General features: G+C 38.1%; 2 protein-coding genes and 1 long non-coding RNA gene across 4 annotated transcripts; 2 read left to right on the forward strand and 1 right to left on the reverse strand.

Annotated features, from left to right (window-relative positions):
• The first annotated feature begins 42 nt into the window (after positions 1 to 42).
• LOC135267093 (uncharacterized) lies at positions 43 to 1,213 on the forward strand. Its single transcript, XR_010335364.1, has 2 exons — positions 43 to 454; positions 1,085 to 1,213. It is a non-coding gene; the product is annotated as an uncharacterized LOC135267093 (long non-coding RNA).
• On the reverse strand, positions 432 to 23,492 carry IP3K2 (Inositol 1,4,5-triphosphate kinase 2). Of its 2 annotated transcripts, XM_008193806.3 has the most exons (7): positions 23,346 to 23,492; positions 20,571 to 20,607; positions 19,092 to 20,100; positions 1,739 to 1,915; positions 1,233 to 1,688; positions 1,106 to 1,177; positions 432 to 1,048 (listed from the first exon to the last, which is right to left on the reverse strand). In XM_008193806.3, exons 2-7 carry the CDS (start codon positions 20,576 to 20,578, stop codon positions 776 to 778), a joined length of 1,995 nt encoding a protein of 664 aa, XP_008192028.1. In that variant the 5' UTR covers positions 20,579 to 20,607; positions 23,346 to 23,492; the 3' UTR covers positions 432 to 775. The 2 variants fall into 2 exon arrangements, with proteins under 2 accessions (XP_008192028.1, XP_015834904.1); XM_015979418.2 differs by lacking the exon at positions 20,571 to 20,607.
• On the forward strand, positions 7,484 to 8,969 carry LOC103312651 (histidine-rich glycoprotein). Its single transcript, XM_008193805.3, has one exon. It carries the CDS (start codon positions 8,151 to 8,153, stop codon positions 8,907 to 8,909), a length of 759 nt encoding a protein of 252 aa, XP_008192027.1. The 5' UTR covers positions 7,484 to 8,150; the 3' UTR covers positions 8,910 to 8,969.
• Positions 23,493 to 24,446: the final 954 nt, after the last annotated feature.

The raw sequence follows: 24,446 nt of genomic DNA on the forward strand, positions 1-24,446 counted from the left end.
AAAATTTTAGGCAAAGAACTAAGAAGAAATACTAGTAAGTATTTTTGTATGTCAACACTGCATCAATCTACGGTAGATCATAATTATGTGTTTTTGAATCGGGCTTTTCTTTTAAATAATTAAACCCCGACTTTAACAATGTTTTAACCGCTTGTAATTTTCTGAATAATAGGAAATCCTTTATTTCTTCTCATTTAATGGATATTTTTTGAAGTTTTTAAATAGGTACTTACCGTCTCCTCTCTTGACGACAAGATTAGATGAGTGATTCCTAATTTTTTAAAAAGATAATGATTGTCGGGCCGCCATTTTGCTGATGCGTTTGTCAATTGAAGGTTACTCACAATTGTTTATTATTGTTTTCCAATAATCTCACCTGATAACCTCATTCGGGGAATTTTTGTTGGGTTAGGGTAAAAAAGCAAAGTGCGTAATATAATAGAATATATTTCATGTAAGTATATGAAAATAAATGATTGTGAAACGAATGAATAATTAATAATAATGCTAAGTCTTAACCTACTCGTGGGGTCACTTCCGAGACAGTTACTGTATTGTAGGTACACACGAAATCAGTACAAAAAACCGTCATCTCATTGCAAATGGTTACAATTTACGTTAAATGCAATACATTGTGGCAACAGCTACGAAATTATATAAATTAAAAAATAAATAATACCATTCTTCATTTACAATGACAACCGTTAATTATTAACAAAACAAAAATTCTCGACTAGTTCAAGAATTGCTACGAAAAACTCCCATTTTGAGATCGTCAAGTTTCCTCCTTTTTATCGGCGATTTCCGGCGGATCCGGAAGTGTCAAAGGTGGCGATATGGCAACTGGTTGCTGTTCCAACATCGTCATGAATATCGAAATGAGATTATTGACGCCGATCAAGTAGCCGTCTTCGTGATTTCCCACTTTCCACTTGGAACTGTGCGAGATTTTCACATTTTCGGGCAACTTTATCGTCTTGGCAAAGTCAATCAGCCACACGTTGGCGTTGTATCGGTCGTGCACGAAAAGCAACGAACTTCCAATCACCTGGAAAAACGTTTTCTTTTGTATTACAGTTTACAGTTTTTCAGACCTGGTTCTCACCTCATGATTGCTGAAAAACGACGATGTCTCGAGCGTGGCTTTTATCGCTTTCAGTCGCTGGATGTATTTAGGCTGCAAAATAGAAAAATCAAAAATTTGTAATTTTTTTGCTTTGATTTTTAATTACCACTGCATGTGGAAATCCTTCCGTAAAGTCCTGAAACGCCTTCATGATTTGTTCCTTCGACTTGGTCGTTTTGAAATCCTTGCTCGAGGTGCCATCCCCTTTCCTAATCCCTTCTATTCGAAATCCCAGCGTGGCAGTTGACGAAATTGTCTCCCTCCACACCATATATCTCGGCTTCGTCACCCCTTTCAACTTGTGTTCCTCCTCCGTGGGAGCATTCGAGTCAATTTGACACATCTTCTCGTACATGTCTTTCCTCAACTTCGGTTTTTCTTTAGCTTTGGCTAATTCTTCCTCGAGGTACGTCCGTACCCCAATTTTACAGTCCATAACACAGGGGGAAACAAAATCCCCCAAAAGGTCTTGGAGTTGGATGTAGGAACACTCCCCATCGTCACTCGCAACTAAACCCTTATATTCAGGAACGTACGGCCTTAAGACATCTTTCATTAAAACCTAGAACGTGATTTTTAGAATGACTGGGGGGAAAAAACCTGTGGTACTACTTTGAAACATTTCTCTTCTTTAACGCAGAGCTTCTTCAGAATCGTTCCTTGGTCCGGCCCGGCTTTGAAATTACCCTGATGACCGGCAAGTTGGACCCAAGGATACCTCTGTTTTTTGTACGTTTGAAAAAATGGCGTCCATTGGACGATATTCCGGAGTTTCCTCCAACCGGAAGGCTGCAAAACAATAATTAAAATTAATTAGTTTTAAGTACGTAAACACAACTTTTTTGCGCCGTGAAGACGACATAATCACTAATTAATAAACACATTATTAAAATACCGCAAATTAGTCGAAAAGTTGACGTCAAAACTTATCAAATCCAGTTCCGGTCGCCGGAAAACCGCTCCGATTACAATTTCTGACCGCAAAATGTTGCCAACCTAGCTTCAAAATCCTAGGCCAAAATAACTCAGTGGCGCATCATTTCTCCATTGCCACGAGGTTTCGCTCGAGTTGCACACAATGTTTTGTCACATGATGAGTAACCGTGTCAGGTAAACAAACACCCGTATCAGCATATCGAGTAAGCGATATTTTCGTTGACGTCACTGGCGGTTTTGTGAAGGTAGAAAGACTTCCCTTGAAAATGACCCGAAAAAAATTCCAGCAAGTGACGCAAATTCGCCCGCATCCATCGGATTTTTCGATTTGTTTGGGGTTTATGACCGTGAAGTATGCATTCGTCTGCGATGGTTTGTTTCAATGCGTTCGTTGCTTTTTTCGAATAGACGTGCGTCATTGCTATTGTGTCTGGCGCGACGGATTAGAAATGCGAAAGAAGCACGAAGTGACGTCACACGAAGAGAAATTAGATTAGAGATTGGACACCGAAAGGTGATTTGGTTTCGGAGATGGAACGGTGCGATCTGTTGTTGTTTTGATAGGATAAGGCGGTGGATGACAATGACCGGAAAAAACCACTTTCTAAAGACAAGCGATTGTTATTTTTTTAATTGTGCGTCGGTTTACGAGAATTGCGACGATTCTGTTCATCAAACGCCAGAATTGCGCTTTTGACACCAATTACGATACATTGGCAGATATGTAATCCCAAAAACCGAAACAAAGCACCAAATAATACAAAAAATAAAACATTTAGGGAAAATTGCATTTGTTTCGCCGTAGTAAATTATTAATCCTAGTTTTTCTTTATTTTGCTAATCTACTAATTTTAGTAATTAAATACTGACAAAATCCTAATGCAAACACAATTCTGAGCAAACTACAGAGGGAGCTACAGAGGGCTAGGTTAAACGTATTCGTCTTATGGCGTTTTCAATGTAAAAGAATTGTGGCTGTAATTAAGTCATTTGAAAAGATATCAACATCGTTTCAAAACTCAATGTATCTTAGAAATGATATTTACAAAATGGCCATTAGAAAATTTTAAAAAATCTAGTGCTCAATAAATTATGGCTTTATACACACGTATAAAGACACCAAGACTTCAAAATGAAAAAACTCTCCGGCCAATCGATAGAGATTTTTATTTCAAACAGCTTGGTATTTTTAATTTTTTCTGTTATTAAAAATAAGTCTAATATCGCGAAAATTTTAATAACTGACAATTCTCGAACCCACACCTTTGCTTTTAACTATGTGAAAATTATTGGGAGGCCCAATGACTTGAGTATAAATTATACTTAAATATGTATAAGATATTAATTAGTATTCGGTAACGAATTAATAAAAAAATCACAAACAACATGAAATTACTTAATGGAAGTTGCTCTTCAGAAGTGTTCCAAGAGATTGGATAATGTGATAATTTTCTGTATTATCAGCTAAATAAATTAATTGTCTGGTAAGAAAAGCAGAGAACATTTCCCCTTTCATTACTTGGCTAATTAAAGGTAAGTAATCTGATTTAGCAAATTGTTTGATTAGTAAATTCCGCAATGAATTGGTTTATGGAGCAACAAATCAAATTCGGTTTCTAGAACAGCACTCAGCAGAATTGGATCAATTGCCTTATTATAAAATAATATCTTTATGAGGTTATATGTCAACAATCGCGACGTATCACCATAAAATGGCCGACAAAGTCCGCCAGTGACGTAACAGGAAATTTGATAAAAAATAGCAGACAAAAAGCGAATTTGTGATTATTCACGAATTTAATTACACCACTTTGTACATAATTGCAATCTTGTAATTCGCATTTTTTTCCAAACTTTTAATTTGTTCTACGATAACGTCCGATATTTAGCTATCACTCTGACGTCAATAGCTGGGGTAATAATTACAAAATACGATTTGTCGAAATCGTAAGAAAACCGATAATTGGGCGTTTTTTTCTCGTAAAGCCGGGCCTGCGAATTGGTTTTATTCCAAGCGTGCGTTTGGTAAACACGCGAATTATCTAATTCGAGCAATGATTTCGCGCTAAAGTCAAAGAATCTCGTCCAAAGTCCGAAAGACCGAGGATCCCCGATCCAAAGTCCACCAAATAAAAACAGTTTTTGTAATAACGGGGGACAATCACCTTCGGTAATTGGACTTTGGGAATTTCCGGGACATCGGAGTCCCACTCGGAGCTGAGGTCGTCGCTGGAGGCATCGGCGTAGTCAGTCGGTACAGGCACTTCCAGGAGACTCTTTTGGTACTGCTCGTAGCCGGTGGAGGCGGTCGAACCCCGCCTGGAACCCGGAGTTCCCGGACTTGCGCTCCTCCGGAACAGGCTCCCGCGCCGGCTCAGGCGCGGGGAGGAATCCGAGCCCGGGGACGGCGACCGGGAGGGCGAGCGGGTGGGGGAGAGACAACCCTCTGCAAAGAGGCGCAACTAAGGAGGGCACTTTGCCAATGAAATGGATGACGTGAAAATGTTGCAACAATTTGCCAAAACTCAAAAAAGGATAAAACAACGGGAGACAAAAATCAAAAGAAGAAATTAACTGAAAATTATTTGCTTCTACAAGAAAGTAAATACAGTGTGAAACATTTTCCATAAATTTTCAAAATGAAAGGTACTACCAATTCGAAAATTTAGAAGTGTACAAAAAAAAAGAAATTAAGGACTAACACTTCAAAATGTGGGTAAAAAACACGTAAGCACAGTTAAGATAATTGGTCACGATTTTAATCCCAGTAAAAGAGAAATGCCGACTTTAATAGGAAAATTGGAATCAAGTGATATTTTTCAATTGAGTGGATTAAGTTGTGAGTGTGTGTTTCTTGTTATAATTAAGTACCTTAATTGGAATCGTCTGTTAGAGCTTATCTTAACAAGTGATGAAATCCAGTGAAAAGCAATGACATGTAGCTTGTAGATGAGTGGCAAGTTTTTGAAAAAAGTTCGACGGAGATATAAAAAAACTCAAAATTAAAAGCTAAAATTTGGGAAGAAAAAGAATGTTTCCCACAATTTAAGACATGCGGTCTATTCGCCTATTTCCAGTTATAAATTATCCAAATCAGTTAGCGGAACGAGCGCTACGCAGAACGTAAATTCCTGGCTCCCAACCACAGAATGCCAGCCGCGAAAAATGTGCCAAATAACGAAGAAAGTGTGTATATTTGAAATGTTGCGATAATTTCCCTAATGAGATCAGGCGCCTCATACGTAAGAGGCAAATTCCACAATGTGAAACTGGGTGAGAAATTGGCAAAGTGTCAACCCCTGGAGTACCTGAGACCTTCTGGACGTTGTTATCGTGGTCGAAGACGCACGGCGACGGCGAACACGTGATTTCCGGCGAGTTGGGATAAAAGGGACACCCGCACCCGTCTTCGGCGTTTTTCGACATCACTATTTCTGGTATAATATAGCCGTAGATTTGAGGCATTATTTCGCGATCACATCGCGCCTTTTACTGCCGAGTTTCACTCGATTTTCACCGCGACTTTCTTCGCACTAAGATAAAATAGAGTCGCGCTGCTTCGCGGTGCATATGATACCCAAGTTCGAATGTCGTGACGTCCGAGGTTTGAGGCACGCAAGCGTCAGAAAGACAATTCGACTATGAATGAGGTTGATGTGGATTTGCCGCACCAGTGTCGTACGACGGGGGCTACGATTTACGCAAATTCCGATTCTAATTTTAAATACTTTATTGCGATGAGGCACTTCTGAACAACAAACAATGAATAACTCAATAAACTAACGAGGGGAAATGGGACTGTGCTGTCGTGAAAACCAGTTCGTAACTGTCATTTTCCATATACGTAAACGTAAATTCCACCAAAGTTATTACGGTGGTAAAAAAAGCAAATAATGAATTTTGATTAAAGTGCAACAGACGGCCTGAAACGAGTTTCAGCGGTCCGCAGCGAATCGCTTTGACCAAATTTTGCGGAAACTTGAAAATCTTTTTTTAATAAACAACTGATTAATTACTCATGAATTATTCATAATTGATCACTCGTTGATAAATAAATCATTTTGATTTTGATTCTACCCTCGTATAAAATAAAAACACGTAATTAATCAACTAGATAATAATGCAACAAAAATTGTTTCGTTCAAAAAACTATTAGATCAATGTGGGTCGTCCTAAGTCGATCCCTGATGGTACGCCTCTGCTTCCGGGTCGTACGGTCGTTGCCACATTAACCTCATACAAGATAGTGTCGAGATTTTTATGGTAAAGAAATAACCATCTCGTCCATCCCAAGTCGAAAAAATCCAAGCGAAATTTAATTTTTATTTCACTGACGTACATATAAACATATCACGGTTTTACGTCCAAACATAAACCATAACCTTGCAAAATGGACGGAATATCATTTTAAGCGCATGCAAAAATTATGTTTCGTGTAAACAAACAGAGATTAAAATCTGTCAAAGACTTGTAAACACGAAAATTTATAACACCCTGTATAATCTAATTAAATTCGAAACAGCTGGAGCGTTAATACAGGTAATTACGACTACGAAAATCCTGTTAGTCCGCTCCTGGAACTTTTATTTTTTGTTATTCAAAGAAAAATACTTTAATTAATGTATAAACCTCCCGGTGGCTCCTAACGTTCTATTTGCATGCCGCTGTTATAATTAGATTTGTGTGTGTTGTGTTTATTGGTAGGGTAAGGTAGGGAAAAAATCTCATTGATTGTGTAAGGAGAGATCCGACGCGGATGGAATTGGTCAGTGAAGGAGATCGGTCGGTTAAAGCGGGCATAAAACGTAACAAATCGATGATAATTCAAGTTCCTGGGCCATTAGCCAATCCGAAAAAAGACAAGGCGTACCTAATTGCTTGATTAATGGCTGAGGTGGCCATTGTTGCGTACGTAAACGTTCGGTAATTGACGATAAAGAGTGACGACAATGGGCTATTTATAAACGATGGATGACACCCAACATGGGCCTAAAGTGACGGCAGTCGAGATTTTCGAGTTTTTCAGGCAATTAGAGGACAATTGGACCCCAAATATTTGCCTTCATTTGGCCCCAACCACAGATCGGGAAGTTGAAAAAATGCTTTAACGGTGGAAAGAATTTTCGAAAAATATGTTTATGACTTTTTAATTGCACCAACGTCAAGCATAATATCGAGAAATGCGTCAATGTTGTGGGTGACTGTATGTTTACAGAATTTGCAGGAAAACACTCGGTTACGCTCATTTTAAATAAATAATAGGCATAAAAACTTTTTATTTTCCTTTATTTCTAAAACATTTGAGAACCTTCTACAATTCTACTTTTTAACTGAGTTTCTTAGGATTTCCAAAATCCATTAATTGAGTTAATATATTCTATAGGATATGTCCAACAAACCTCCACCAAATTCCTTGCACAGAGAGAAATATTAAAGACTTTGAATAGGTCTAGCCAAAAGTCCAAACATTATCAGAATGAAGTTCCTTGGTCTCCCGTTCTATCTGTCTTAGCAGAAACTTTTGTTAATTTTTCTCATTTCATCTATTAGTGTTCTAGAATCCTTTATATCTTTCCTTTCGTTCATTAGAGCTATTGTCCAACTGCCGCCAATTTGCTCTACTCGGTTGCTGAAACCGACTTTCGTCTCGTCATTCGAATGTAGTTTATTAGATCAAATGGTGATTTTTCGGTTGTCAAGCTATCGCAGATCGATTTCGCAGAAATCCGCTTATATAATCCCAAGTGTTTCAAATCTGGCGTCGAAATTATGTAAAATGCACAATCGTCGATTCCCTAATAAAAAACACACATGATAACTCGACCACAATGCTAGACAATAGTTCGAAAAGTGTTGTCATTCATGTTACATCATTGTAAAAAAGGCACCAAGAAAGAGAAAGTCCGAACCACAAGATGCAATGGAACGAACATTTGTCAATAATAATAAAATCGACGTCACACCTCTTTGCGCTCCTATTTTCACTTAAATCGAAAAACAAAGCTGTTGCAGAAAAATCGTATAAATAGCCGTTTATTGAACTCGAACAATCAGTCTCGATTTGGTCCTCTAGGTGTTTCACTCGAAAATGTTATCGTATCGGGGCTTGTGCGTCCTGGGTCTCATCGTGACCCTCGGGATATGTTTAACCTCATCCCGGGAGATCTCCCGGCAAAAACGGGACCTCGTGGACCTTGAAACAGCCGCATCACACGGCCACAGCTGGAAAAAGGGCGGCGGCAAAGAGCACCACTCCGACCACCACGGCAGCCACGGCGAAAAGGGCGATAAAGGCTACAAAGGCCACCACCACCACGAAAAGGGCCACAAGGGCCACCACGACAAGGAGGGCCACAAGAAACACTTCGAGGAACACGGGGGACACAAAAAGGGCCACCACCACAAGGACGGCTACTTCGGGGAACACCACAAGGGCGAAAAGGGGGAAAAGGGGCACAAATACGGCGAAAAGGGTTCCTACAAGAAGGGCCACAGCACCAAAGGAGGACACGATGTCCACAAGCTAGATGAGTACAAAAAGGAGAAGCACTTCTACGACGAAGACCACGATTCTGGTCACCACGAGAAACACGGAGGGTACCACCATCACGATGGGTACAAGAAGGGAGGCCACAAGAAGGGAGGACACAAGAAGGGCGGCCACCACGAAGACCACTACGGGAAGAAGGGACACCACGAGCACGGATCGCACCACCATGAAGATAAGGGCCACAAACACGCCGGTGGGCATGAGGAACACTACGGGCATGGGTCCAAACACGCCAAGAAGGGCGGTCATGAAGGGCACAAACACTGGGGATACAAGAAGAGCCACAAGGGCCACTAGAGTTGTTATGCTTGAATTGTTGTTGCTTTTTGTTGCGTTGATATTAAATGAAAAATAAAACTGTTGTTTATAACTCACCCACCCTGTATAACACGTGCAAGACCATAAATGCAGCAAGGGATACGGCAGGGAATTCCTGTTGTAATAATCAACGACTATGTCGAGTAGATCCATCACAAACTGATGGATTGCGTTATTGTTAATCGCATTAGGAGAATAAATCGTTCAAGTTCAAGCAGTTTTGCCTTATTAGCCACCGGATTGTCTTCTGTACGACGTAATTGTGACTAATGAATAAAGATTGATTTTTTTCCGGTTTTTCGCACAACCGCAACTGTTTTCCGGGTGTGTCAAGCCGAAATTTTGCGGCTAACCGATCGTTTGTTTCTTCAATTTCAAAACAGCATTGTCATGTGTTTGTGTTATGTTTCATCGTGGCATTCAAGACTCGAAGTAGTCAATAGCTGTGTTCGCCAGTTTATTTTCTTTGACGTTTAACAAACACTTCTAAGTAGACAAGTTTCGCATTAAAATATTTATGTCTTAGAAGCGATATTTTCAAGCAAGCGGCACGGATGGTATGTGTTAATGTCAGATTACCTGAATAGTTTTTCAGATAATGAAGCGATTTTATTCAGCTTGCGACAGCAATTTTTGCAGCACAGAGAAAATAAATAAGACAGACGTTAATTTAGCAATATTACTTAAGAACTCAGAATGTTTAAATAGTCTTATTCCGCAACAAACCCTTTTCTAGAAATTAATCCAATTAAAGCCGATCGATTTTAGTTGTCAATCCATTCTCGACAAAATGGTAATAAAGCTTTTACGAAGTTTACTTTTGTAGCTAAAACAACAAACGCTTAAATTTTCTGAATCAGACTTATGTAATGACCTTATGAGAAAAGGAGCAGCAAATAAATTATTTCTTCAAATAATTTCTTCATAAAAAATCAAAGAATTTTTCAGTTTTCGAATCGACTCCAAAATAAACCAAACGCTATAAAAATGCTCTTGTGACTGAGTTACAGAGAATTATATTCATTCGGAAAATATTTGGGTACAACATCGATTTCTAGCCCCTAGCTGGGTGAAAAAATTGCATAAAAATCAACATTTTTGAAGTTAAAATGGTCAGCAACTAAGATAATTCCGAGCTAAAGTAGCAATCTCGGAAGCAACTTTAAAATTAATTAATTTAAAATAGAACTCATTTTTACCCGGAGCGCATCGGAACACAATCAGAGCTTCAACCGTATTTATAAAAATTGAAATTTAAAATTCTGTTTTTTTTTGTGTAAAATTTGGACCAACTGTCCGGTCCTAGTGGGGATAATAACAAAAAATCGTTAAACATTTTTTTATTGTTTAACATTTTAACAATAGAAAAGTTCTCATGTCGGCTCCCAGCCGGCGCCACCTTCCACATCGCCAATCTCCTTCACGTCTCGTGGCGCCCCCTTACCTTCTTTTTCCTACTATCCTCGACCGGCTGCGCGTACAAATCGGCGATCCCCAGGAGGCAGTCGTCGCACCTGCAGACGTCGCTCGTCGTCGACGTGACCGAGCCCATGGAGCTGGCCGAATCGGCACTGTCCGTCCGCACCAGCGGCTTGGGGTGGCCTGCGGTCACTTGCTCCATTTTGGCCACGAGCAGGCTCTCCATGAGCGACTTGGGGCGCGACGACGGGTGCGCCGGCATCGGAATGGAATTACCGTTCGACGCCATCTCCGTAGGGTGAATTTCAGGCGCGTGGGACGCGATTTATTACCACTGGAGGTTGGAAATGCGTTTTGTTTAAATTAGCTTGTCTCGTAAAAGTCGACGGCTATTTGACATGAGAAGAGGATTTTACGCACAGTGGGCGGGTTTATTAGCGGGGCTTCACAAAAAATTGTTTATGACACAGATTTGGGCAAAAATTTAAAAACAACGCCGGAATCAAAACCACGTAACGAGGTTTTTTAGATTCCAAAACGGCCACAATCGTGTCAAAAATTCCTGAAGTCTATTCGAAAGGCCAGACTTGTCCCGCGATTCGAATTACAAATTTTGCGATTTTATTCATGCAGGTCCCAGCGGTGCAGTTGTTCAAATTTGAGCAACAGATCGTTAAAGCTCCGGCGAGCTTTTTCCCTGGCTTAATGTGATGTTTTTATTGATTTGGTTGTGTTTTTGGACCACCACGGCCTGGTGATCAATTAATTCAGGAGTTTTTGTGAGAACGGTTCACGTCCACACCTCCGGAATTTCTCCACTCGTATAATAAACCGAATCAGTGTATGTTTTTTGAGCGAAATTAGCATTATGTCCCCTTCGTTACCATAACTGGTGGCGGAATTATTCATCAGGTGTCTAACGAAGCTCGATCACGATTACCCGAACATAAAATTACGACCCGCATTTATTTAGACGGGTGAATAACATGGAAAAAATAAAAGTCTCGAAGTAAATTGAAGGGAGGTTACCGCTCTGATCTAGCGTCGAAATCACCGCGCTGCGAAATCACCCGAATTAATAACAATGACGGCCGTTTAACGAAATAATTGTTTCGGCGTGAAAGCGTCCGCTGGGTTATTTATTAGACGGTCGGGTTTGATTTACTGCTAATTATGCAACGAGTGTTTATAATTTCGGCTTGATGGCCTGTCGAGATGCTAAAATTAAATATTTGGAAAACGTTGAATCGTAAAATGTTGGGTTTTAATTAATGGAAGCAAGTTTTTCGGGATTGGTTTAGCCTTAATTATGACCGGAATGAAAAATTAATCGATTATGTACACGAATTATTCAACTTATCTCAAACAGAAACGTCCGGATGATCCGGCAAAAAAATCTACAAAATGTAATAAATCGAGAAGACACTTTCACGCTTGAAGAAAGTTTTTTATTTGCCAGATCATGAGCCGCATTGTTGTTATTTTCCGAAATATTTTAATGAGGTAGCAAGTTATTGGCCCGCTCGCTGTAAAAATAAATCAATTAAAATGTTAACGGAAAAGGACAATCAAGAAATAATTACCATGTCATTTAAATCGTCTCGTGCGTAATAAAACGCTGAATGCTCAAGCTAAAAAAATGAACCGTTTTAAAATATAAAATTAAACGAGTTTTACGACACTGCTTGATGCGCGCAAAAAACTCAAATTTTCTTGAAGACTGATTCGAAAAAACCATTTAACAATATATATTCAGGTTTATTCATTATTATCTCCCACGCAGAACATCTAAACTTGTGGAATTGTTTTCCAGTTTTGTCCAAAAACCGTTTCACTTCCCGTGCGCTGTCTTGCAATTTGTCCGAACTGGACTACTAGTGTGCAAATCGGCTGAAACTTTCCTCTCGTTACAATTGTGCAACAAGACAAACTGCCCCGTCCCTCTCTCTGTGCAAATACTTTATGTATTCTGTTCTCCACGCAATAAACCATCTCGACCAATCCCTTCTCGCTTTCGTTGATTTTTTCCCCAGCAAATCATAACCGGAGACCGCAATGTTCCTTATCGCGATGCAGCTTTCCACAGCATTTGCATAAAACAAGCAATTAAATCGTATTGGTTATGTTAATTCGCCATTACCGGGCCCCCGGAATAACAATAATTTCTGCTGCATTTTTTTTGAATCGATGACGGGACGATTTTAATGCATTAGAGACCATTAGCCGATTTAAGTGATTTATCTCGATGCGGATCGCGATTAAGCGATTCCGAGGCTATCATTTCGAAATTAATAAGTTTTCAAGAACGATAAATCAGGAGGTGAGGCTTTGCACGATCTCTTCGGAAGCTTAAAACGGTTTTTAAGTTATATGTCGCTTGTAATTACGGGATAGAGGCGATTATTACACACATGTGAGGATTTTCACGCGAATTCTTGCATGTTCTCACGAATTAACACCACAAATTGCGGGCAAATTGGACGACGAGACGAGGGAGATACCATCGCCAATCTGACCAATTATGGCGCAAAAATGCGACACTAACTGTAACAGAGAATTTTTTTTCAAATTTTCCTTCTGTTTGGCGTGACTTTGTAAATCTAGTCGCCATCACGAAAACTTTTCATTAGGCGGCTTTAAAACAATTGGTTTTATGTGCAGAGCCTTGAACCGAAATTAGTTTTAATGGAACAAAACACGTAAAAGTTCAAAAGCAGCTTTAAAGCGTTAGCGTAACTGACGTGTGATAAAGTAATCGAATCATCGAATATCGTGACGAAACGTAATTAAAACCTCACTTTAAACCCGACTTAAGTCATTCGCTTATCTTAACTGTAAAATAGTAACAAATTAACTCGATTTATCGTAAGTCGTACTAATTGAACGAATCGAGTTTCCCTCGGCTTATAAAATCGCCGTTCATTTGTTACATCAATTAAATGCGCTCTAATTACGAAGATGATTTTCAGCACGTCGTTGCAATTTTTCCCCAAATCGTGCGAGTTCAACGTTCTGCCAGCAATCTGGGTCGCTATTTTGAACCACCCCGTGTTTTTGAATAATTATTATCGCATTAATAACCGGAATCATTAGATGAAATAATAAAATTTTAACGACTCCCCTTTGATTGGAAGAGTTCTAATTTCAATTAGAAAGTCAATCGAAACTTTTGGCCTAAAAAGACACAAAAGGTCGCTAATTGAGCAGAAGAATAGCTGCTAATGACCGTCCGGGGGGCAAAATTTTAACACTTCGTGATAGAAACCTCGGAAAATTTGCACGGAAATGAGTGCGTGGGAGTGTTTTCAAGGCCCCAAGTCAAGTGTGGAAAAGCCTTCACTTAACGGAAAATTTTGTCATGACATCATTTTCGAAAAATTCGACGACCGTAAAACCTGTCAATAATATTTTCAAAATTATTTTAATTAACCATCAAGTTATAAGCTCGTTTATGCAGTGAAAATTAAGTCAATTAAACCTCTTAAAGGAAAAACACAATCATAAAATAATTACCACGTCGTTTAAAGCGTCCCGTACGCAATAAAACTAGAATTCCTGATCGGGAATAAGGACCATTTAAAAAGATTAAAATTAAACGGGTTTTACTGACTGTCCAAGCGAGTTTGCGATGTTACAATACACCGAAATTTTAAAGCGACATCGATCAGATTAATGTCTTCGTTTGGAAACCGCGTAAATAAGGCCCAGACAGGCCAAAAATATATAAATAATTTAAAAATTATGTTCCAACCATTTAGGCCTTGTTAATTCAGGTACAGTCTGATTGGAGCAAATAGTTTAAGGTTAATTTTCTGAAAATTTCTTTTGAAAGACTGTATTTTTGCCAAAAACCTTTGATCTTGATTTTTTTATCCATTTATTCATAATATCTAGAGACTCAATTCAACAATTCAAAATTACAGTTATTCAAAGGTGTAAGTACTTTTTTTGTTAATGCAAGGAAAAAAATAACAAAAGCACCCATTTTATTAATCTACCTTTTGTAGAAATATCTCTGCAGAGGTTCTTCATTTATAAAAGACGTTATAGGTACATTAGAATAAAAATAGGAGGTGTCAGGATCAGGTATTATTTTGCGAATTAAAATTAACACCGCCATAAAACAAACCCATAAAAAATAAATTAGGTACTGGAATGACTCACTTCAGCACTAAAGTGGAGCTTTAATAGTAGTTTAAATTTAATTTATCATCTGTGATATTGTGATTGAAAGACACTATAAATAAAAGTTGCATTTTTTTCTTTAATCTTTGATGAATTAGAGCAGTCGACTCGAGACAAAACTAAGTTCTCTCGTTCGTACCTGTTTTAGTGCGTCAATATTCATAAGTAGTAATGTTTTTTTCAGCGATTTACTTATAATATTTACTGCAAACAACAACAAACCATAACTCAACCCGTTTGACGTCACCTTTATCGGACAAAAATATTTTCTTTGGTCCTAGAACCGCCAAATTTTCCTACTCAGCACTCCTATTTATTCAAATAATTAAAACCCATTCAACCGCAACCATCTGTCGAAATCATATCGCACGATCTTTCGGCCTGCGGTCGAATTACTCCCTCGTGGCCCCTCGAATCGACAAATAAGTGTAAAAAAAAATTGAGGAATAAATCAATCAGGTATCCACGTGTCCCTCTAACCCTCACCGCCCGCGACCACATGTTGACAAAGCGTTCATTTTTTCCTCCGATTTACGTCAGAGAATAATCCGAATAGCATCTGGCATTGTTTGCATTAGTTTTTACGAGCTTCCGACGAGAACGGAACGCTCGAAACGGCTTTGATTACCCGTGAAAATCGCTTCACCCCAAAGAGATGGCAGGGAGGAAACGCGCACTTTTTTCCACCATTGCACTGGCGACGCTAACGCGCTCTTATCACACCGAGATTTCGGTCCAGACAACACCGAGTTTTAGCAAGCACTGACTACCCACACATGGACGCGGGCCTACCTAGGCTCGTACTATCCATACTACCAGTTCGTGTGTGAGCTGCTGTCATTCAAACTAAGGACGCGATTGCAATAAGCGACGATAATTGCGCTTTTATGGCCCAGGAGACCATAAACACAACGAAAGGAAATGCAACCAAGGAAAAGGAACTTACTCCCGCCCCCAACTTTAAAAATGGGGGTTTCAGGCGAAGCCTGAAATCACTTACCTCCTGCTTGTCGTAGAACTTGTTGGATGCAGAGTGTAACTGTCTATGAAACTTTGCAAGAATTTTTTGCATAATTCTCTATAGATTCACTAAAGATTTAAAGCAAAAATAAAAAATATATAAATCGTTTTTTGCGTTTATTTTAAGAGCGACCGCAATCGGTCAAATCACAATTTGGCGTTGAAATTCCCGGCTTTGGTCATTAAACTCTCGGGTGCGGAATTTGGCGCTGGCAAAAAGCTCCCTGCATTCATACATTGTAAGCAAATTCGGTCGGCACCTTCAGTCTTGATAAAGCTTTTATGCGTCAAGTTTTTGACTCGCGTCGGCCACTAATAAGATTTTGATGGTTCATTGTGAAGAATGAGGCGCATTTCGCAAATGCAATTCGGAATTTATTTGCAATAAACACGACAGTTGAGTAAAATACGCATCGTTGCAACGATCTCTGCCAAATTAGGCAAACCGGCGGCACTTTATCTGTACCTAATTCGAATCCGTGGGCGTGCGTTGATTTTTTGCCCGAACTTTATTAAAACTTACATCATCTTAATTGCCTTTAATTAAAATAACTCGCCCGTACTGGAAGAGTGGCATAAATCAGACGCCAATTTGGCGCCCAGGGTGACAACTTAACAAATCCGAAAAGGGCGATAAATCAAAATTCGTGTTACCTACACCTAAATATTTATGAGAGAGTAACGGACCGGATTTTTCCGCGAGCGGTCCTATTTGTTCCCAAAACGAAAAATCGAAGACGGCCCGAAAAACAATGGACCACCGGAGTGATCCGGCCATTTTTTTATTCAAATTAAAATAAAAGCGACGGTGCCTTTAATGGCGAAAACGCCGATTTGCTACAGGAAGTACAAATTAGAGTCGTGGGCCCCCCAGGAGTCACTGTAAATTTTCGTACAGTTTGATTCTTGAAATTCCTTCAAGTTAATTCGAATTAGCTTGAAACCGATCAATTAAAATAATTGAAATGTCACTTAAACCAATTACTTATTTCAGGCCGCTGCTGGAGCTCCTTACACTTCTAACTAATTAATTTATATGAACTGGACGTTCCCAATTAACTGAATTAATTAAAAGTAATAATTGATCCATGGGAATCGATTACTAAAAACTCGTTTGGTGTAATTGTGAATTCAACAAAACCGACGTTGTGCAAGTCGATGAAGATTTATAAAAATTTATAGCATTCCTCGTGCAACATCTGTCGAAACGGAAAATCTCTATTCGTGAAAAAATTAATTCGAAAAAGAATGCGGAAAATAATTAAGATATCGTCATTTCGGTGACACATCGAAAGTCGTAAAACCAAATGGAAAAAATATGTTGATGGAATATAGGAATACATTGTAGTTGATGGTAAATAGGTGATTACGATGTGTGTACATTTTATAAATTTAATTGTTACGTTTTATTACGTTGCAGAACCGGTCATTTAAACTTTTCTACATTTCCGGTTATATGGCGCGCAACGAAAAATTTCCCTCAAATGATTTTTTCAAAACGAGAACGCCGTCCCGTTATAACACGAGAGAAACGATTCCGGGCCGATCTCTATCGCGGCTTTGCGAAAATTTAATTACCCTTTTAAAATCACAAACGAAATAAATTCTACAAATTATGTAGACACTTAATTCCACATTCGTTTTAGTCAACAAAAAATTATTTCTACGTTAATTGCATTTTGATTTCATCATTTTCAGTTATTACATCTGAATGAAATAATTTAAATTTTTATCAGAACTGACCTGACCTACAGGAATTTGAAACAGCGGTCTTTAACCCTTCCCAAAGACATCGTAGGAGGAAATAGTAGATACCAATTAACATTTACTTTATTTTTTCTTTACGGAAACAATTACAAATTTGTTTTCTCTCACATTAACTATTCACTGTTGAAGCTCGTTTTTAACATAATCTTCTAATTTAGTTGATCTGATTTGACTATTCATCATACTTTACTTGATCTTTGTCACGTAGCTTCGTGAAAATGCTCTCTTGACACAGAGGTCAAATTTCTGATAAAATAATTAATTTGAAGCCCCTATCATTACTCATTTTTAATAGATTGTTAAACAATTATTTTGCAAGATATCTATTTTAATGAGACACTTATTGATTTATGAATCTTATTTTGTTGTAACGTTATATACAGTGTGAGTTATTGTGTGATCTGGCATCGGAAGATATTTCTTTTTATGAAATACATAAATAAAAGATAAATATAATACTCAAACGAAAGTCAAATATTGCATTACCCTTAGGACTAACTGCAACGAGCTCTGCTTAAGTGCAGCTTAAAATTGCTAAAGCTTGGTTTAAACTAAGCCTTACCGCTTAATTAGCGCTCAACAACAAAAAAGCAATTTAAATGCATATTTTGAAGACGGATCGATGAGAAATTGCGTTATTCGTGATTTGTAAATTGAAAAATAGTTCGACTGTTTCAGAAAACATCTTAACAAAAATACACCGTCGGTTTAGTAAAATGTTTCTTGCTGTCGCTTAAAAATTGAAAATTGAAAAGAATCACAAATTAATTCTGGGACTAATAATAAAATTGTTGCAGTTCTTTAACAAAAAAGTGTAAAAAATAAAACGGCACTTTTTTGCTGCCTTTGCAATTGGATTCGTTTGTTGGGAAAGATTGGTTCGTCAATATCCAATCACAAACACCTTTTAATCGTATTGCAATTTTTTGCGCCACTGATAAAGAAGGAGGAGGTAATTTTTACAGTTTTATTGGTCAAACGATGCATTCGGGGAACAAATGAGACGATAAACCGGCTTTATAGGGCTGACCCCTCCCACAAAACTAGGATTTCGTCTAAGGTGCGAATTAATGGCGAATGCTGATTGATTCCAATTTTTTGCAGACACCGTTTACATTGAATGATATTTGGACAAAAAAATCCATACTATAAAAATAAAAAAAATATTTCTTCAATTGTCCAATATTCCACGAACTATCTCTAATAAATTCTAATTAATGTTTAAGAGAATCTAAGTCCTGAAGAAGAGATAATAAAAATCATGAAGCGTTGCCGCAAAATCATAAGAGTTTTTTTGAACCAAAACAAACGCAGACGGCGAAATTAACTAACAGATAAAATGTCACGGTGAATGCAACTCGATTTATTTAAACTTGTTCATCATTTTGTTTGTGTGTGTGTATATCATTATTTTTATTTTACTGTAAAATATGTATATGTTCCAAACCATTAAATACATTAGCAAATTATTATTATTATTAGCAAATTATGAAATTGCGTTTCTATTTGGAGATTTTGGAATTTTTAGTTTCCAGTAAAAACCTATAATTACATAAAACATTTTATTACTCTAACGGAGTTTGTTTATTTTTGTTTAATTTTTATTCACCCAAATTAAATAGCGAATAAATTTCCTCGGTTTGCAAACAGATTCGCTCCGAGTGTTTAAAAGTCTTAAAATAGCCGTGCATCCGAGCGCAACAATTTATTTCTTAATCCGAATTCCACTGAGGATTTATGGTCATTCCTCGCGAAAAATTTCAAACTTACCTCTTTTTTCACCTGGAGATTATCCCCTTCGTCGTCGCTCAACGTCGAGCAAGTGGAGCAATTCGACGACTTGCGGAACGGCTTCCTGAGGACATACTCCGACTCGAGGCTGCTAATCGTCGAGCCACAGTAATTCAAATTACTGCAAGAACTGTGCAGACTCGAGTCCGGCGAAGAGGACTCCTTGCGCTGACTCCGGATGTATTCAATGTCCTCAAGAGTGAGTCCCATGATATCGTCGGAATAATCACTCACAACCACCGACGGGGTCCTCCAGTACCGACAGCGGGGCTCTTCCCCGTCGTCGGTGAACACGCTATGCCTCCGACTGTCATTAAAGTCACAATCACTGGCACAGTCACTGAACTTCCGGTCGACCGGAAGCGGCACGCACTTCGACTCGAGGAGAGTGCGACTTGGGACACTGTCGTGGTCGATGGAGCCCCGGGGGCTGTAGGGGCTCTTCACGTCCTGCCTCTCCCTCCAGCCCTCGTCCTCGCTGTGCCCCATCGCCGAATCGCTGCTTCCACACCTTTGCACTTTATTCTTTGTCTCGCGCTCGTCGTCGCTAGCGCCAGTGCTGTACCCACTGGGGGGTGCAAGCAGCGTTTCATCCCTCTCCAGGAAGCTCTCTTTCGTTTTCTGTAGCATGGCAATGTAATTCTCCCTCAGGAGTTTCACACTTTTGAAGATGCTCCCCGATTTGAGTTCATACACCCCGGTACGGCGCTGCCTTTTGGGTTCTTTTGTAGTCGCGTCGTCCAAGTCAGCGTCGAGTGCGCTAGGTGGTGCCATCTCGTCATGTGGTGCCGCAACCTCACCGCCGGCATTATCGCATTCTGCTAAACTTTTGAAATACTCGCGGTGTCGCTCGGCTTTCAGCCGAAGAACCTCGCGCAAGTCTTCGCTGGCCATCATCTCATGGCTCAGGAGGTCCTCGAAGTGGTGCTTGGAGGACCACCAGGACGTCGAAGCCTCTTCCACGCGACGCGACCAGAAATTACTGAAACTGAAGAGGCTTATCGTGTTTGTTTTGTGATTATTGCCAGCGGCGGCTCGTGCCCAACAAATAATTAAACATTTGCCGATTTGGCGCAGTCGGTAGTGCAACTTTAAAAACAGCCATTAAGTGGTGTAAAAGGCGTCCGACAATTAACTCAAACACCGTTGTTCATAAGAAGCAGTTTTTTAGATGTGGTGTTCTCGGTACGAGCCGCCTCTGCCGTGCTGGGTTTATCACTAGTCTTTTGCTGACTTTCTCTCGTGAAATGGAGCCTTACGGTGGCCTTGCTCGGCTATCATTGGCCTCAATCCGGCCGAACCTCGGGCATATATGGCGTTGATATTGCAGCGCACCGATAAAACCGAAGAACGGATTTAAGAGCAAGTGGGCCCCCGTTAAGCCGCTCTTCGTGGGTCAATTACATTAAGTCATTTAGGATTGACGTCAGAACGTTTCGCAACTGGCTTGTCACTTACCACTCCATTACAAATACGAAATCATCCGGAGGTTGGTCTGAAAGAAGAAAAGTGAATTAGTACTCACTTGGTGGCAAGATGCACAACGGTATGACCGACCCACGGAATGACGCTATTTGCTGGAGAGGTGCAATAAAGACATAATATATGAGGAGAGAACAATGTTATCTGAGTAAATTGCTGGATTTGAGTGTTCAAGAGTCACTCATTTATGCATAAACATGCAGAATTACACGCCGGTGTTTAATTAGGTACGCAGCGGGAAGTGATACTACCACACGTGATTCTTTCGTGTTGCCCAAAATTAGGAAAACGGAGATTAGATGACCTCTGGGCGTTGTTCCGAGATTCTTCAGCTTTGTTGCATAATTTGATAAATTCCGAAGTAAACATTAAGTTGATAGTAACTTGCAAGTTCAAAACTTTATTGATTGTGCGAGTGGTTAGCGGCGTGGAAGGAGTTATTTCAACCGAATCCGATTAAAAAATTTGAAGCTCAGGTCTTGAAACTAATGGAAATTGTGGCTTTACTGAATTTTTAATTGGAGCAATATGGAAATATACTCGTAAAAGAAATAAACCAAACTATAATTATTATTGTATCTCGATAACTCTTCATTATTTTTAGTTAATAAAGTTGAACAACCCTGAGTTTTTGTTTTATTATGTTTTTTTTTTGGTAAAAAAATATAAATATAAAAAAATAAATGTTCCATAGAGAACATGTCTTTTTTCTGAGAATATGTAAGCTTCGTACTCTGAAACCTAAAGAGAACATTTTTTAATAATTACAATGGGTACTTCTTGAACTAAACGCTTCTCCATTAAATATTTTCTAATTTTGAGTAAGTAGAGCAGTTCTACTGTATTCATTGTGCAGTTAAACTGTATTTAAAAATTAATATTAAAAAAAAGTTGACTTCTATAATAAGTACTTCTTGAACTTCCCATTGAAAGCAATTTTTTAGTTAAAAAAAATAATTATGAAACGAACAGTCTATTTTTAAAGTAAGAGGACATTTGGGATTAAGTGAATAAAAACTGTTCTAAATTGTCTTAAGAAAACTAGGTACTCTGCTAGAAAAAAAATTTCTGTATTTTGGGCTTAAAACATTTTTTAGGAAATGGAATGTAGTAGCAACAATAGATTAGTTCTGAAGACTTGAAGAAATAAAATAAAAAAATAACATCCGATAATATCAAAAGAAGGTTTATTTAAAATAAATAAATAAAAAACCAACTACTGTAGTATTCTTCTAGTAGGTGAGAAGAAAATAGTTCTTTATAAATTCGGAACCGAAGATCATGAAATAAAAATTCACTTTTGTTATTAAAAAAATATTATAGGTACTTATACTTTTTTAAATAAGGAAAACGTGACTTTTCTTTTTTACATTTTATTCCATTAACGTTTGCTTCGTATTTTTCTTGGCGAATAAATCACTAACATTGCGTCTTTCATAGGTACATTTAGCAAAAATTCACTATCTTCTTCACATGGCCAACTTACATAAAATTTGATTAATTCGAAGTAAGTTGGCCAGGTCAGTTCCCAATTTTTTATAGAAAATCTAAAAGAAAGTAAGGGCATAAAGGTGCCCGGGCGTAAATTTTGGCATAAAAATGTTCATTTTATTGTTCTAAAATCCCTTCTAAAAATATTTAAGTGGTTGAAAATTACCTACTTAAGTGAAGGGATTTATTTTTTTTCACTCAAAAAATAAACCTATTTGAGGTTTTGTTTTTTATAAATCTTTTTTTTCAGAAAAAAATACACATGTTGCTTTGTGATGTTTTAATACAGTATTTTGCAATATCTAACAGGTTTATATTATTCTATTTCGCAATGATGTCAACAAAAGTATGTATAAAATATTCACTAATTGTTTTGAGCAGTGTTTTTCTATTTTAATCGATTGAAAGTTCCAAAAAGCTGTAGGTATTTTTTTGCATTCGAACATGAACTTCCAAATTACAAAAAATTTGAATGTATAAAACAACTAATAATAAGCTACTCTGAACGTTGGTATAGTGGATCTTTGAAATATATTTTTTCTAAATGAAAGCGGAATAGATTTTTCACAAATGCTCTATTTTTGAGTATTTTTTTAAATTCATATTTTGAACATCAGTTCAAAAAGAGTAGGAATACTTCTTTAAAGAAAAAAACTCCTACAGCGTAATCAATTAAACTCTAATCAGTAATCAACTAATCATTAGCCCATATACCTAAAAAATGGTACCGCCACTATAAGTTTAGTACCTAATATCGCTGAAACTGTAGAGATCAAATAAAACAGTACAGCCTTTTTTATTAATGCTGAAGTAGTTGTGTGGAGTACTTCTTGAACTAAAAATAATAGATAAAAGCAAGTAAAATAAAGGGGTTCCATTTAAGGTGTTGATAGATTTCAAAATTAGAAAAAGAGTTGAAAACTAAAGGGACCATCTTGCTGCCCACGTGCTTAATTTTTGTGCCTCCCACAGCACGTGTGGTCCTTTTTGCGCCTTGGAGTACCTCTCCTCGCGGGTGGCAATTTATCCACCGCGATATAAATAGCCCCAAACGACACATTATCAACAATATCCGGTACATTCACGTACAATGATGACCTAATAGGAGTCACTTAATTTATTTCTGTATTTGGAATGCAATTACGTTCGTATAAAATATAGCATTTCGCAGGTAAGCAGCGACCTTCGAACTGTTTATCCCGAGTTGAAGAACGAAGAAAAAAATGGATCAGAGGAGTACGATTCGGATCCCTTTAGTACCTTTGGGTCATTTTCGACGCGGGGACATTGTAGGGGAGGGTGGTTCCAGACGACGGTCACGTGGATTCGAACAGATCGCACAGACTTTCACAGAACGTTCGACACCGACACCGGCCGTCAACTAATGCTAATGGATTAAAAGAGTAAAGAAAATATTGGGCTGTCACATTTTTAAGACGCGCATGCGCTACTTAAATTTAAGCTGAACTCGATTGCCCTATCCGAATAAATATTAATTACGCACATGTTTTACTTAAGGTCTGTTTATTTTATTATTTTTATTACATATCTAATATTAAAGCGTTGTAATAGAGATAATGACACACAGTAAACAAGGGACTTAGAAGAACCATTTGACGTCACAGCGTGCCACAGAGGAAATTTTCTATTATTTCTCAGTGACTTTTGACAATTATATCGGAACTTTTTTGAGTAATATGGCAAAGGTTAACACAAACAATTGATTAACATGCCGCAAGTGCGATTCCAATTTATTTATAGACTGATAAAATGATTTGTTTATTTTATTGCATTAGTGACGTCCGTTGGAAGGTTATTGACTAACAAAAAATAAACAATCGGTTTCAATTAATACCAAACAATAGACGAAACTTTAATTAATTCATATTTCCCGCCCGCCCGTGGGACACGTGACCAATGTTTTTTTTTACATTATCGATTTTTGACCTTAAAACGATAAAATAATACATTTCATTAATGCAGTACTTATCTTTTCGTTTATTCATTTTTATTTACTACAGTTTTATTGGGTTTATCGTTTAACGACCAGTAATTTCGATACTTATTTCGTGTTGGCTTTTAATAAAATTTATGTCTTTTTATCTGGTTCTGATTTGGTCTGATGGTCCAAAATTAAAAAAATGGTGCGTCAGAGTGACGTCAATTGCCTCGCTTTGAGCATATCTGGGACAATAATAAGAAAAAGCTTAATTGTGTTCACCAGAAAATTAATATTTAACGAAGCATAAATTAAAGAAAAAAATCGAGTTGGCGTATCTCAAAATTTTCACAATTCCGCCGTTCTCAATTTTTATCAAACTATCCTTGATTTTTACATGATTGAATTTATATCAACACGAG

The sequence above is a fragment of the Tribolium castaneum genome, chromosome 9 (assembly GCF_031307605.1).
Source record: "Tribolium castaneum strain GA2 chromosome 9, icTriCast1.1, whole genome shotgun sequence".
NCBI classification, from domain to species: Eukaryota; Metazoa; Arthropoda; class Insecta; order Coleoptera; family Tenebrionidae; genus Tribolium; species Tribolium castaneum.